Here is a 12,758-nt window from a genome sequence, read left to right on the forward strand (position 1 = left end):
CACACACACACACACACTCCTTCTGTCCTTCTCCAAGGCCTGTGGACACTGCTTGAAACTGTGTCCTTCTGTTCTTCTCCAAGGCCTGTGGACACTGTGTCCTCCTCCATGGCTCTTATGAATCTGTGCAGAACCTCCTCCATGGCTTTTATGAATTACATCTATGCTATTGCACCCAGACCCAAGGAGACACGGACACAAATGCTTTTAGAGAATATTGGCCACTTTATTAGGGATAACAGGTTTTAAATAGTGCCACGCAGGGCACGGCAGCTGGGATTGGCATTCATACCAGCAACAGTGCGGTCCATAATGGGTCGGCCCACGTGGCCGCCCCGGCCTAAAAGCCCATGGCACGGACACCTTGGCTCCAGGCGGCCCGCCTTCTAGAATGGGGCACCCTTCGTCGCCAACCTAAGGTCAGGTCTCTGCAAATTAACGCCACCCGTCCGACGCTGTCAAGCCATATGGTAGGATGTCGCTTGCAGAGAGGTAGGAGCAAGGCAGCATCCCTGATCTGTCAAGCCTCAAGGGATACGCCCCTCCACCTTACAGCTAAAAGCTTACCTAAGGTGCCGCACCGCTTTAGCAGTTCACCGCCGCACTGTGCCCGCCAACACCCAGATGAAGGTGACCATAAAAGTTTACCCAGCTAACTATTCTAATCCTGATGAATGAGACTGGTAATAATTGGTATAGACTGAGGCAGGCGAAAAAAGGTGCACGCTAAGGCCAATCAAGCGTGTGCCCAAAAAATTCCTGCCCGGCCCCAAACGGCGACCAGCAAAAGCCCAGCCTATGCCAGAGGGAGGGCAGGAGGGTGCACGATCCGGAGAAGGACTGAGCTGGCGCATGCATGCTGCCGGCTTGCTGCTGTTGGCCCCGCCTCCAGAGCTGCAGTGGGGCCAATGGGAGCTGGCTCCCAGGTGCCACGTGCTCCTGGAGGTGGGGCTGAGGGCAAACGAGCCGCGCCGCCTAGAGAGGCGGCGATCAGCTAGCTTCTCCCAAATAATGGGAGAAGTGTCTTATAGCAAAGACGCACTCCTTAAGAGCCGGGAAGGCTATGCGTGGTTGCAGTATCCACAGGGCTTGAAGAAGGACAGGAGGAGTACGCACACTCCACTCATCCATCAGCGGGATGCAGCACGGTATGTGAGCTACTGCTGCCAAACTGTTGCAATCTAATGCTTTTCCTGGTGTGATCCTATCTTTTTAAAGACCAGGTTTGTGGCAATTTCTCTGCCTTAGCATAGAATGATCATGCAAGCCTTCTCTGTGAGCATTACTTATCTGGCTTGTATAGTTGTCTCACAACGTTACATTGACAGCTTGCCATAAGAGAGTACGGGCATGCACACTTTAAATTTTCATTGCTTTGTTGTGCTGAAGCGCAACTGTAGCAATCAAAAGTAACTTCTTCTCTTGGACTCAGTTGCTCCAAGTGGAGGGCAGGGGCTAGATCCCAGAGCACTGAGCTGCAGAAAGGTTGGCAAAGCAGTGAGGCATCTTGTTGCTTTTCAAGCTCCTCTGCGGGTCAGCACTCAGGTCCCCCTGCCTTTCTCTGGCACTTTGAATCTTTCTGGCTTATGAGCTGCCAAGATGCTTAAAAAGCAGGGAGTGCAAGCTAGATCAATAACTCTTTGCCCGTCCACACATAAAATGATTTGCTGCTTTGCAACCCTCTCTGCAGCTTGGCGCGAGCCAGAGATTCCCATGTCCTTATCCAGGCTCTGGAAATGGGAGTGGGGCAGGAATGACAAAAGAAGAGAAGATCAAAGAGTTGGTGGCTGGAGGCAGCTGAGGAGAGGAGTAGACACTTTGTTTCATGCACCAGATGAAAGAAATGGGTGTGTTATATATGGCAAGTGGAGGGTCAGGAAAAGGAAGAGAGTGCTCCAGTGGCACCAGGAACTAGACTGACAAATGTGATGGGGGTTTCTCCTGAGTCCCTGTTGGCCTTTTGGGTAAAGATGGACTAAGGGTAGTGGAAGTGGGTTTGACACGTTTTTGTCTCCCATTTTTCCTCACAATGTAGTGAAAGTGTGTTCACATCATTTCTTCACACATCTTAGAATGTCTGTCCGCACCCTCACACTGATATCAAACTTTGTTCTACACTTGATACTACATAATGCTGGAATGGTGGCATGAGCATTTTTTTAAAATGATGGGCACACAGATGGGGAATTAGCAGCATGTATCAGATTTCCAATCTGGGTACCCATGGCATAAAAATGGTTGGGGTCTGTGATTATTTAGCAGAGTGCCAACAAGAGAAGCTACCCACTCCAGTTACAGAGTCGAGTGCCGAGTTTAGTTGTTGCAGCTACTTAAAGAACACACATGGAGATTGTTGTACAATCTAAGTACTAAGTTGATTTGTTCGTGAAGTACATTTGAGATAGGAAAGGCCTATTCTATTATTAGCTACATAATGAGGAGCTTCACAGGCGCAAAGTGAAGCCCCTCAAGGTGGTTTGCGGGGAAAGCGGGCTTAGCCCGTTCTCCCTGCAGATGAGCAGGGAGTAGGTAGGGGTGGCAGGGATTAGGGGCTGCCTGGCCCCCAGAAGTCCCAGGATGCTCCGTGCGAGTGTGCGGGGCATTCTGGGGAGACCCCTGAGAGGTCAGGAGGCTTGCTGTAGCCTCCCGGTCAGGGTTCTACTCACGAGTCGTCACGGTGCGGAGCCACGCCGAGGCGACTCATGATCGTCAAAACAGGGTTAGCAAAGTGCTTGCTCTGACAAGCTAATTTAAGGGGGGGGCGCAATTAAGTGGGCTAACTGCCAGGAGCCATGCGGCTCCCAGCGGTTCTCACGACCACTCAAAAGTGGGCTGGGCTCCCTTAGCTCACTTTCAAGTAGTCATGTGAACAGCCTCAATGAATAGGTAGGGAGAGAGAAAGGGATGTTTCCATCTGCTCTCCAAGTGAAAAGGAAGGGATTCTGACTCATCACAGGAAATGCCTGAGGAGTCAAGGCAGGGGTCATAGAGTAGAGGTAAAGCAGGGACAGGTAAGGAGAGCCTTACTAACTACCTCTCCTCCCAATGCCCCCAGTGGTCATCAGGATAGTCAGTGCAAAAAGGTTGATGCACTGGAACTCCATCTCCAACAAAAATACATTGGCTGGCTAAATAAATAAATCTAGCTTTCCCCCTTAATATGTGAGATGCTGAGCCTTGCCCAAGATAGTGCCTTATCACAGTCCCTGAGCAAGAAGGTCAGTCAAGGGAAATCAATTTTGAATATGTTCAAATACGCTGAATACGAAGAAGTTCTCTACTGCTGCTGTGTAGGACGCCAAAAATAAGTGGAGTGGCTGAGCTGTGACAAGCCCTGCTCAGATAAAGTCCTAGTCATACTGTCACCCAAATCTTATAGAGAACATGGGTTCGCAGAACAAGAGATCAGTGTCTCACTTGGCAAAAGTCATGTGTGAAGCAGCCCTGAGTTGTGCACAAAAATATGAAGAGCTGAAAACTTTGCTACACATATTTGTGTATCTTTTTATTATGCTGAGAATACAAGAGAATACAGTAGCAATGAAATGGTTTAATTGCCCTGAGCACAAGCAGTTTATTCAGTTCTGCTTAGGCAATAAGCAGAAGTGAAACAGATAGATGTTGCTTCTGCACTCCTGTTTGGAAGCAAACATCGATTGTAGATAGGTATGCTAAGTCACGTGCCTTTAGTTTCTTTCCACCAATTTCATTCTTCGGCCCTTACATAGGGTGACAGGGCCAAAACCCCAGTACTGATGTAGCAACACCCAGTGGTTGCCACCAGATATTGAGGAAGTGTAGTGGAGGTTCCTAGCCACCTAATGGTGCAGCGCGGAAATGACTTGATTAGCAAGCCAGAGTTTGCCAGTTCGAATCCCCGCTGGTATGTTTCCCAGACTATGGGAAACACCTGTATCAGGCAGCAGCAATATAGGACAATCTGAAAGGCATCATCTCATACTGCGTGGAGATGACAATGGTAAACCCCTCCTGTATTCTACCAAAGACAACCACAGGGCTCTGTGGCCGCCAGGAGTCGACACCGAGTTGACAGCACACTTTACTTTACTTTAGTGGAGTTTCCTAGCAAGAGCACAGCAAGGTTAGAGGCAGCCCTGGGCCCTCCAGCCTTTAAAATGAGCTCCCCTGCTGGCCATGCACCTGACGCTGACACACTGGTGTCAGGAGGCAAAGCAGGCAATGGGATACAGACATGCCACCCATCAATCTCTCACAGCTAGCAAGCACTTGACTGCCAGGATCTGTGTTCTGTTCCATGCTTGAAACATTATGTCGGAACAACCAGTTGAGCCGGTTGTTCTGATGGAATAAGCTTGGGTTTCGAGGGTTCTGAGCAGGGTGGGCAGTGAGAGGTGGCAGGAGGTACCTTTAAAAATCATTACCTTGGTACTGTTCGCACCGATGAGCCTTAGCAAACAGGGCCCACCCAGCCAGCTTTTTGCACCAAGGCTGCCCTGTCTACGGCACTCTTGACTGCCACGTGTGCACAGCAGCCAGAAGAGCAGCCGTAGATGGGGCAGCCTTGGCACCGAAGACAGGGTGCCACTACTTGTGGGGGCTGGCAGGTGTGAGTGGTAACCAAGTAATGATTGTTAAAGGTACCTCCCACCACCCCTCGCCCTCCTCCCTGACACTGCTCAGAACACTCAAAATGTTCCAGCTTGGAATGGGGTTGTTCCATTTTGAGCTCGAAACAGGCCCATTCAGCAGAAAGCATCAGATGTACTAACCTCTAGTAAAAGGAAGGTGTTTGAAGGAGGGTTGTTTTTTTTAGTAGAGAGGCACAATTGGTTGGTTAGGATTCTGCACTAACTGGAGAACAGGATTTGTGTTCTGTTCCAAGCTCGGAACGGAACACAAATTCTTGGAACATTTTGTCGGAACAACCAGTTGCGCCGGTTGTTCTGACGTAATGAGCTTGGGTTTCGAGGGTTCTGAGCAGGTGGGGGACAAATGTCCACTGACTGCCAGGCAACCTGCCAGTCTATTGGCAGTCAGTGGACATTTGTCCCCCTCTGTTCAATGGTGGCGACACCCCTGCTTCCCAGATGCACATGTGCAAGGCAAGGTGCTTATAACTTGTCATCCCTCCATAACCTGGGAATCTATTAGGCCTCTGCCCATTCAGCAGAAAGCATCAGATGCACTGACCTCTAGTGAAAAGAAGGTGCTTGAAGGAGGGTGGGGTTTTGGGGTTGTTGTTTTTAGTAGAGAGGCACAATTGGCTGGTTAGGATTCTGCACTAACTGCGGTCATTCAAGCAACAGTTTGTACCAGCAAGCTACTTTGCATCAGGAAGACTGGGATGGCCCGCGTATATGATAAAACCCATAGTACCCTTTATGGAAGATGGCAGTGCTAACTAAAACAAAAGGAAGACCCCCACATTGGACAATAAGCTAGGTGACATTCTGCTGAAATCTTCCCCGTTATCTTTTGGGGCAGTGGATGTCCTGAGATATTACCTTATTTCTAATAAATCAGTTTTGACAGCTGTTCGAGGTGTGGAGCCAGTGAGCCACCTGCAAATTTAGAAATGTCAACCTTAGCTATTCAGATAGACAACTGAACTAAATGGAGAAGCTCCTGAACAAACATACCTGGCTAATGGCAGGCAGATGTAATGAGTATTTAAAACAAGTTCTTGGCAGATGCCAGCCCTGAGTGATATTGGGCAAACTTTAAAAAAAGCAATAGAGGATTTAAAAGTCAGCAGGACTATGACAGAAAGTGAATGTTCAAGTTATTTCTTTGCAACTGGACTATTTAAGAGGGAAGTCTTAGATCTGTGAAATAAATCCTATCAGCAAGGCTATGCTGAGACATGTATAGCACTAGGCAGCCTTGCAGAGAGAATAGTTATGTGGAGAGAATTGGAGACAGAAAAGCATTAGGCTGACATTGAAAGAAACAGGACAAGTTACTCATACTAACTTGCTATTAATTTCAGTGGAACTACTCATGAGTAACTTAGTCCGGCTGACAGACATTACTCTCTCTATATATTTAAAGGTATGACAATGGCATAATTTAGATCCTCAGAGTGGTCACATAGCAAAAGGTGAGATGGCCTGTGAGAAAGGAGCTCACTTTATAAAAAGCAAACAAAAGACAAGGGAAACAGTAATGATGCTTTGCTGGGTTGAGTAGGGACAATTGCTATCTCTTTGTTAAATACAAGAAAGTCGCCACTTTAAAAGATGCCTCTTTGCCATGTTAACAGGGATATGATGAGGACTGATCGATCATGCTCACTGCACTGCAGAAACCAAAGAATGTTTAGGGCAGTTGAGCACCAATTTAAAGGAAAGGAAAAGGTAAGCAGGTATTTGGCCTTCTACACACCTAACAGCTTATAACCAAGGTGTCAAACTGCTGGCTGGATTAGGCCCACTGAGCTCAACTGACCAGCCCATGTGAAGGCTGAAGTCCAAGGACAAAACTCCACCACTGCTTTTCTTCTTCTTTACTGGCCAGCCAGCTTCCTTCCTCCCCCTCCACACCATACACCACTGTGAGGAAGGTTCCTTCGTCCACACCGTGAGGTGCTTCCTTCCTCCACCACTACTCCCCTCCCCTCCTCTTCCCTTGCGGTGGGCTTTTCAGCATGCAAAGCATTAGTCCAGGAGATGAAGAGGGGAGATAAAGTAGAAGGAGGGAGAGGAAGGAAGACAGAGCCAAAAACTGGAGTGGAATGCTTTTTCTCTGGGCAAGGGAGGGAGGAGGAGGAGGGGAGGGAGAGGAGTGGGGAAGAGGAAGAAAGAATGAAGGGTGAGTGGAGGGTAAGGCATGGGGCAAGAGGGGTTCTGCTTTTCTTGGGGCATGTTGTTGTTTTGGAATTATTGGTCTGTGTATTGAGTGTTAAAAATGTGTTGAGAACAATATCAGTTAAAATACGATCAGAATTTCTTCTAAAGATTTTAAAAAAACATAAAATTAAAATGTTCCTGAGCATATTCTGTAGAACATTTAGCGAATTTCTTTGGCAGGGATGTGTATCAAATGTTTGGTATCTGTAGGTCATTGGGAAGTATTATATTAAGAACTAGCTGACCCCACACAGAGCATCTGTGTGTTCTTTGGGGCCGGCGGTTCCCCCTTCCCCCCAACTTCTGCACCAGTCTCTTCTGTCCTCCCTCCAACCTTCTGCCCAGGTCTATGCCACTAGCATACTTTCCTTCCCCACCAGCCGGGCGCAGTGTGGCTCCGGCGCCCGCCCAGGCTCCTCTCGGGTGTGGCTCCGCTGCCCGCCTCCTCTCATTCTCACTGGGCCTCCTCTGCCCTCTTCCTCTTCCTGGTGGCCCAGCCGCTGCCTCACCACGGCCGGCCTTGACCTGCCGCCACCACTTCCTCAACGTGGCTGGCCAGGCTCCTCTCAGGCATGACCCTGCTGCCCGCCTCCTCCCACCGGGCCTCTGCTGCCCTCTTCCTCTTCCAAGCAGCCCAGTCGCCGCCTCACCATGACTGGCCCGGACCTGCCGCCTCCACTTCCTCACTGTGGCTGGCCAGACTCCTCTCATGTGCAACTCCACTGCCCACCTCCTCTAATCCCTGCCAGGCTTCCACCGCCCTCCGCCTCTTCCTGGTGGCCCAGCCACTGCCTCACCATGGCTGGCCTGGACCCGCCTCTGCTTCCTCACCGCAGCCGGCTTGGGCGAGGCCCAGCTGCCTCTCCTCACAACCACTGCCTCCCCCTTCTCGCCGCCACCCACTTTTGCCCCCCCTTCTCCACCCACCCCGGTGACCGGGCCTGAGATGGCTTCCACTGCCGCATTTCCGCTCACCAAACATCCCCACACGTCCTCACACATCTCCGGTCGGCTTAGTGAAATAATTATATAGAAGATGTCTTCAAAAAATGACAATTATTTAAATTTTCCTGAGTATATTCTTGTGTAAAAGTAGTGCATTCAGCTGATTTAAGTGGCAGGGCAAGGGAGGGAAGAAGAAAGGAAGAGAGTGAGAGAAAAAGGGGGAAGGAGGAGGAAGACATACAGCAGTATAAGGCTCCCAGAGATGCACCAGAATCAACCACCCAATTGAGTTTGACACACCTGACTTATAACATCCTGTAGAGGGGGATTTGGGTCAGAGGATCCACATTATAAAATGTGCATTCTCTGACTGTGATTCCTAACCCCTCGCCCCCCCACCCAAAATCTAGAATGCTGTGTTTAAGGACTCGGACCTCCTTGAAGGCATGAGGGCCTTGAGGAGGATGTATATGGATCAGAGGAAAACACTTGTTTTCAATCTAATTATTCACCCTTACCCAAGGATTGTTTCAGCTACAAAGAGGACACAGTTTTGAACATGTAACGTATCCTGAAATGTCCTGCCTCAATTTCCCTCCCTCATAAAGAGGGAAAAAAGAAGTAGAAATGACTCATTTCCTGCACTGTACTGTTCAGATTATGGGCTAAGTAAATAGCTTTCTGTTTACCCAACTATAAACCTCAGCAATGAGAGCTGGAAGAAATTAGACTACAGTACTACACTACAAAGGTTTAGGGCTGTGGTTTCCAACCTGGCAGATGTTGCTGAACTACAACTCCCATCATTCTCAGCCACAATAAATTGTACCTGGGGCTGATGGGAGTTGTAGTTCACCGACATCTGGAGGCTCCCAGGTTGGGAACATCAGGTTGCTTACCTGTAACTGGGGTTCTTCTGGTGGTACTCTGCCCATGGGCTTGTGTGAATGGACAGATTACCACCAGAAGAACCCCAGCTCTTCGCGCCTGCATGAAGTTCTGATGCTTTCAGAAGTGCTTTCCAAGTTCTTTACCTTTTTGATCGTAGCTCCTCCCCTTCTCCTCTCTGAGACCACAAGCTTAGTCCTTTCATCCTCAGTTTAGTGGGGAGGATGGTGGTAGTGTGCACTATAAGAGCCCCAGTTACACATAAGATACCTGATGTTCTTCTGAGGGGTCTCTGTCCTTCACTCAACTAGGCACATCACAAACTCACATCATAACTGGAGGAATGCAGTAGAGCCATCAGAGGTAGAGAGAATGGCATGATCCTCCCAGACTAGGTGAAGATAGACTGTAGAACTGCTCAGTCAAAAGTAGAATCCCTCTGTGCCCTGACATCTAAATCAACCTTCCTGACAAAGAAAATAGGGTTGGCCCATGTAGCTGCTTGGCAGATTGCTTCTAGGAGTACTTCCCTGCAGCTATAGCTTGGGTAGAATGAGCTTTGACTTTAGATGGCGGGTTCAGTCTGGCTATGCAGTAGCCCAACTTGATAGTCTGGACAATATAGGCAGAAATGGATTGTGCTGAGGCTCACTGGCCTCTGTGAGGCTATCCATAGGTGAAGAATAAGAAAGGAGATATCCTGAAGGAGGATGTCCTTTTTATGTAAAAGGCTAGCGCCTTATGAACATGCAGTGCATGCCAACGCCTCTCCTCCTGAGAGGCTGGATTTGGGAAGAACACTGAAGAGTTACCAACTGGGACCTATGAAAAGGTGAAAGTGCCTTGGGGAGGAACAAAATATCTGGTCTCAGTGTTGCCTTGTCCTGATAGAAGACCAAATAAGGTGGGACATGGCAGGAACCTGAGCTCTCCCACTCTTCTCTCAGACATTATTGTTACCAAGAAAACTGTCATGAACATAAACAGATGGATATCACACGTAGCCTAAGGTTCAAAGGGCTTGCATGTGGGACTAGTCAAGATCAGAGGCAGATCCCAAGGCGGTGACCATGTTGGGATGTGATGATGGGAATAGCCTAGCCCCTTTAGAAACTGTTTAACTTTGGGGATCACGAATAAAGAAGTGGCGTCTGGAGACTTCAATGAACAGCAATTGCAGCCAGATGGACTCTGATATACAACAAGCAGAAACTTGATTTTTAAATTCAGTAAATGGGTCAGGATTATCAGAAGAGGAGCTGAACTAGGATCTGGTGTGCTGGATTCTGTGGCATAGATACAAAATCTCTTCCATTTAGCTTTATAGGCAGGAGTTGACGGTGGATGGTTTCCTGGAAGCTGACAGCACAGTTAATATGTTGGACGGCCAGTTTAGTGGGGAGTGAATTCTCCATGCCGTCAATCACGAGGGTTTATCACCTCGCCCTGCTGTTGTGAGAGAAGGACTAGATGTTGAGGTAAGCGAAGGAACCTCTTGTGCGAGAGGTGCAGAAGATGTAGAAACCAGTCAGTCTTTATTACAGACTTTGACCAATATCGCATCTAAAACGATATACAATTTTAAACATAACCATATTAATAATATAACTGTATACTGGATCTAACCATTAGCAAGCAGAGTGCGACAAACTTGTATTGCAGAACAACAGAATTTTGCAACTGTGTTTGTGATCGACACCAGTAATGTTGAGGCCACCATTGTCATGGGCATGCTATCTGACACCAAGGATGAGGAAGAAATAGGCACTGTGACAGGGGAGGAGGAGGGAGTGCAGCAATCTCAAAGGCAAGAAGTTGCAGAGGCAAGCAGGACTGATGAACGGGAGGTTGAAATAGAAACAGAACCTAGTACGTCAGCTACTCTGGGGGAAGCGCAGCTGAACTCAGCTATAGAACGGAGTCAGTCAAAGAGACAGGAGGATATAAAGAGGAGCGCACACAGAACGGCTCGACTAACAAGAAGAACTGCTGACCCAGAGACCCAGGATTGAGAGCACCTGGCTTCAGCCTCTTTAAGATGGCTTCGCCTCACTCACATTGTTGGTAGCAATGTCAGGCTTTGGTGAGTGACCCATCTGTGTTCCTGTTTGTTTTCACTGTGCTTTTGACTTCGGATTGTTGGTACCCTGTTTATGGATTTCGACTTGGACTTGGTTTGATTGACTGCATATGGTTGACAACTCAGACTGGCTTTGGTTTTTGGAATTTGCTTACTGCTTGGCTCTAACAGTCTCCTTTTGACCCTTTCTCTGCTTCACGCTCCGTCAGCTGATATATAGCTCAAGATTAACCTGAAAGATTTACGACAACCATGGTGTTACAAGTATGCAGTTCACTTTGTCTCTTTCTCTCGTTTGCAAGATTTGAGGAAATAGTGGTATCGGAGGAAACAAGTAAGTGAAGCAGGTGTTATAGTTGAGCATGAATGCGTCTCCTAAGGATCCTCATCCTTGCCCCACTTGCATGGAAAACTTGAGGCACTGATGGTTAGTAGTACTGGCAAACAAATCTCTCTGGGGAAAGAATTGAAATTTGTTTGCCAGTACCACCAACTATCAATGCCCCAAGTTTTGCATGCAAGTGGGGCAAGGATGAGCGGGTAATTGCCACTCATGAGAGAGGGTTTGTGTTCTGCTCAGGTAATCCACCAGAGTATTGCTCTGCTCTCCTAGATGTGAATTGCTGGTAGGTGAATATGATTGCGAAGTGACACTGACAACCAGTGGAGGAAATGGGAAACCATCCTAACTTGCCAATTTCTATAGGCTTTTGCCATTGTCTGTGAGAATTTGAACATGTTGTCCTGAAATGTTTGACTGGAAGCCTTTCAAGGCCTTGAAGATTGCCAACAATTCCAAGTAATTTATATGGTGAGATGCCTCACGAGGTGTCCATTGACCATTTAGTCAGAGGTCATTGTAATGAGTACCCCATCCTCTTTCTGATGCGTCTGTTGTAAAGTATGCATGAGGGCCTCAGATCTTAAATAGGGTAGATTGGGAAAGCTTGGTTCTGGATAGACCTGGCGATTGGATCAACCTGGCGATTGATCTGAGGACACTATGAGGAACATGCAGTCACAAGTGCTGAGGGTCTTTCTGTGGGTTGAAATATCCATTGATGTAGAATACATCAGTTTAAAATACACACGTGCAAGTGGGCCATTGGCAAGACTGCTGTGGCTGAATGGTTCTCACAAAGTGTCTTGATGTTCTTCGAAGTGTGGAGGTTAATTCCACTATGGTTTGGGAGCACTTGGGTATATGGCCCTCTGCACTGAATCGCACATTGTTCCTAATAATTTTATTCTTTGTATAGGTTGTAGGTATGGCTTCTTGTAATTTATCTTGTGTCCTAACTGGTCCAAGAGATCTAAGGTTATTTGAAGGTGTTTCCAAAGGGTACGTTGACGTGGAACTGCCAGAAGTCAATTGCTGAGGTACAGAAATATTTGAAGACCTTTTTCTTGTAGATGTCCTACTATGACTGCCATACACTTTGTGTAGACTCTTGGGGCATAAGACAGTCTGAATGGCATGGCCTTGAACTGGAACTTTTGTGACCCAATTTGGAAACGCAGATATTTCCTGTGTTGGGGTTGAATACTGATGTGATAATAAGCATCCTCTACGTCTATGGAAGTGAACTACACCCCTTCTGAAAAGAGTGGAATTATATCTGAAATGGTGAGCATATGGAAGCGACCGTAAGTAATGAAGGTGTTCAAATCTCATAGGTCCATGATAGGAAGGAGGCCTCCGTCTTTTGAGGGGATTGTGAAGTACAGTGAGTAGAAGCCTCATTTGGCAGGTTGGTACTGATTCTATGATGCCTTTCTGAAGAAGTGCATTTATCTCTTCCCAGATGACTTCATTTGGGGGTGTAATCCTGCTTCCAGAGTTTGAGGGATGCTCAAAGAACTCTATGGAATACCCCAAATGGATGATGGTAAGTACCCAGTTGTCAGTTGTAATATCTTCCCAAGCTTCCAGATGGGGAGCATAGGTTGTGCACAGTCATGCTCATTTGTGGCAAGAAGTGGGCTTACGTTTGCCCAGGGAGGTCTTGTTGAGG

At 47.7% G+C, this 12,758-nt stretch overlaps 1 protein-coding gene across 21 annotated transcripts in view; it reads right to left on the reverse strand.

Annotated features, from left to right (window-relative positions):
* TENM2 (teneurin transmembrane protein 2) overlaps nucleotides 1–12,758 on the reverse strand; it is a 1,486,671-nt gene that overhangs the window by 44,687 nt on the left and 1,429,226 nt on the right. For 16 of the 21 annotated variants that reach the window (XM_053288965.1, XM_053288966.1, XM_053288972.1 and 13 more), the window contains one exon: nucleotides 5,487–5,543. The exons of the other annotated variants lie outside the window; for them this stretch is intronic. In XM_053288965.1, coding sequence (XP_053144940.1) covers nucleotides 5,487–5,543 — 57 coding nt within the window. The remainder of the gene's footprint in view (nucleotides 1–5,486; nucleotides 5,544–12,758) is intronic. 21 annotated transcript variants of the gene reach the window in all.

Source organism: Hemicordylus capensis, chromosome 2 (assembly GCF_027244095.1).
Source record: "Hemicordylus capensis ecotype Gifberg chromosome 2, rHemCap1.1.pri, whole genome shotgun sequence".
Classification (NCBI taxonomy): Eukaryota; Metazoa; Chordata; class Lepidosauria; order Squamata; family Cordylidae; genus Hemicordylus; species Hemicordylus capensis.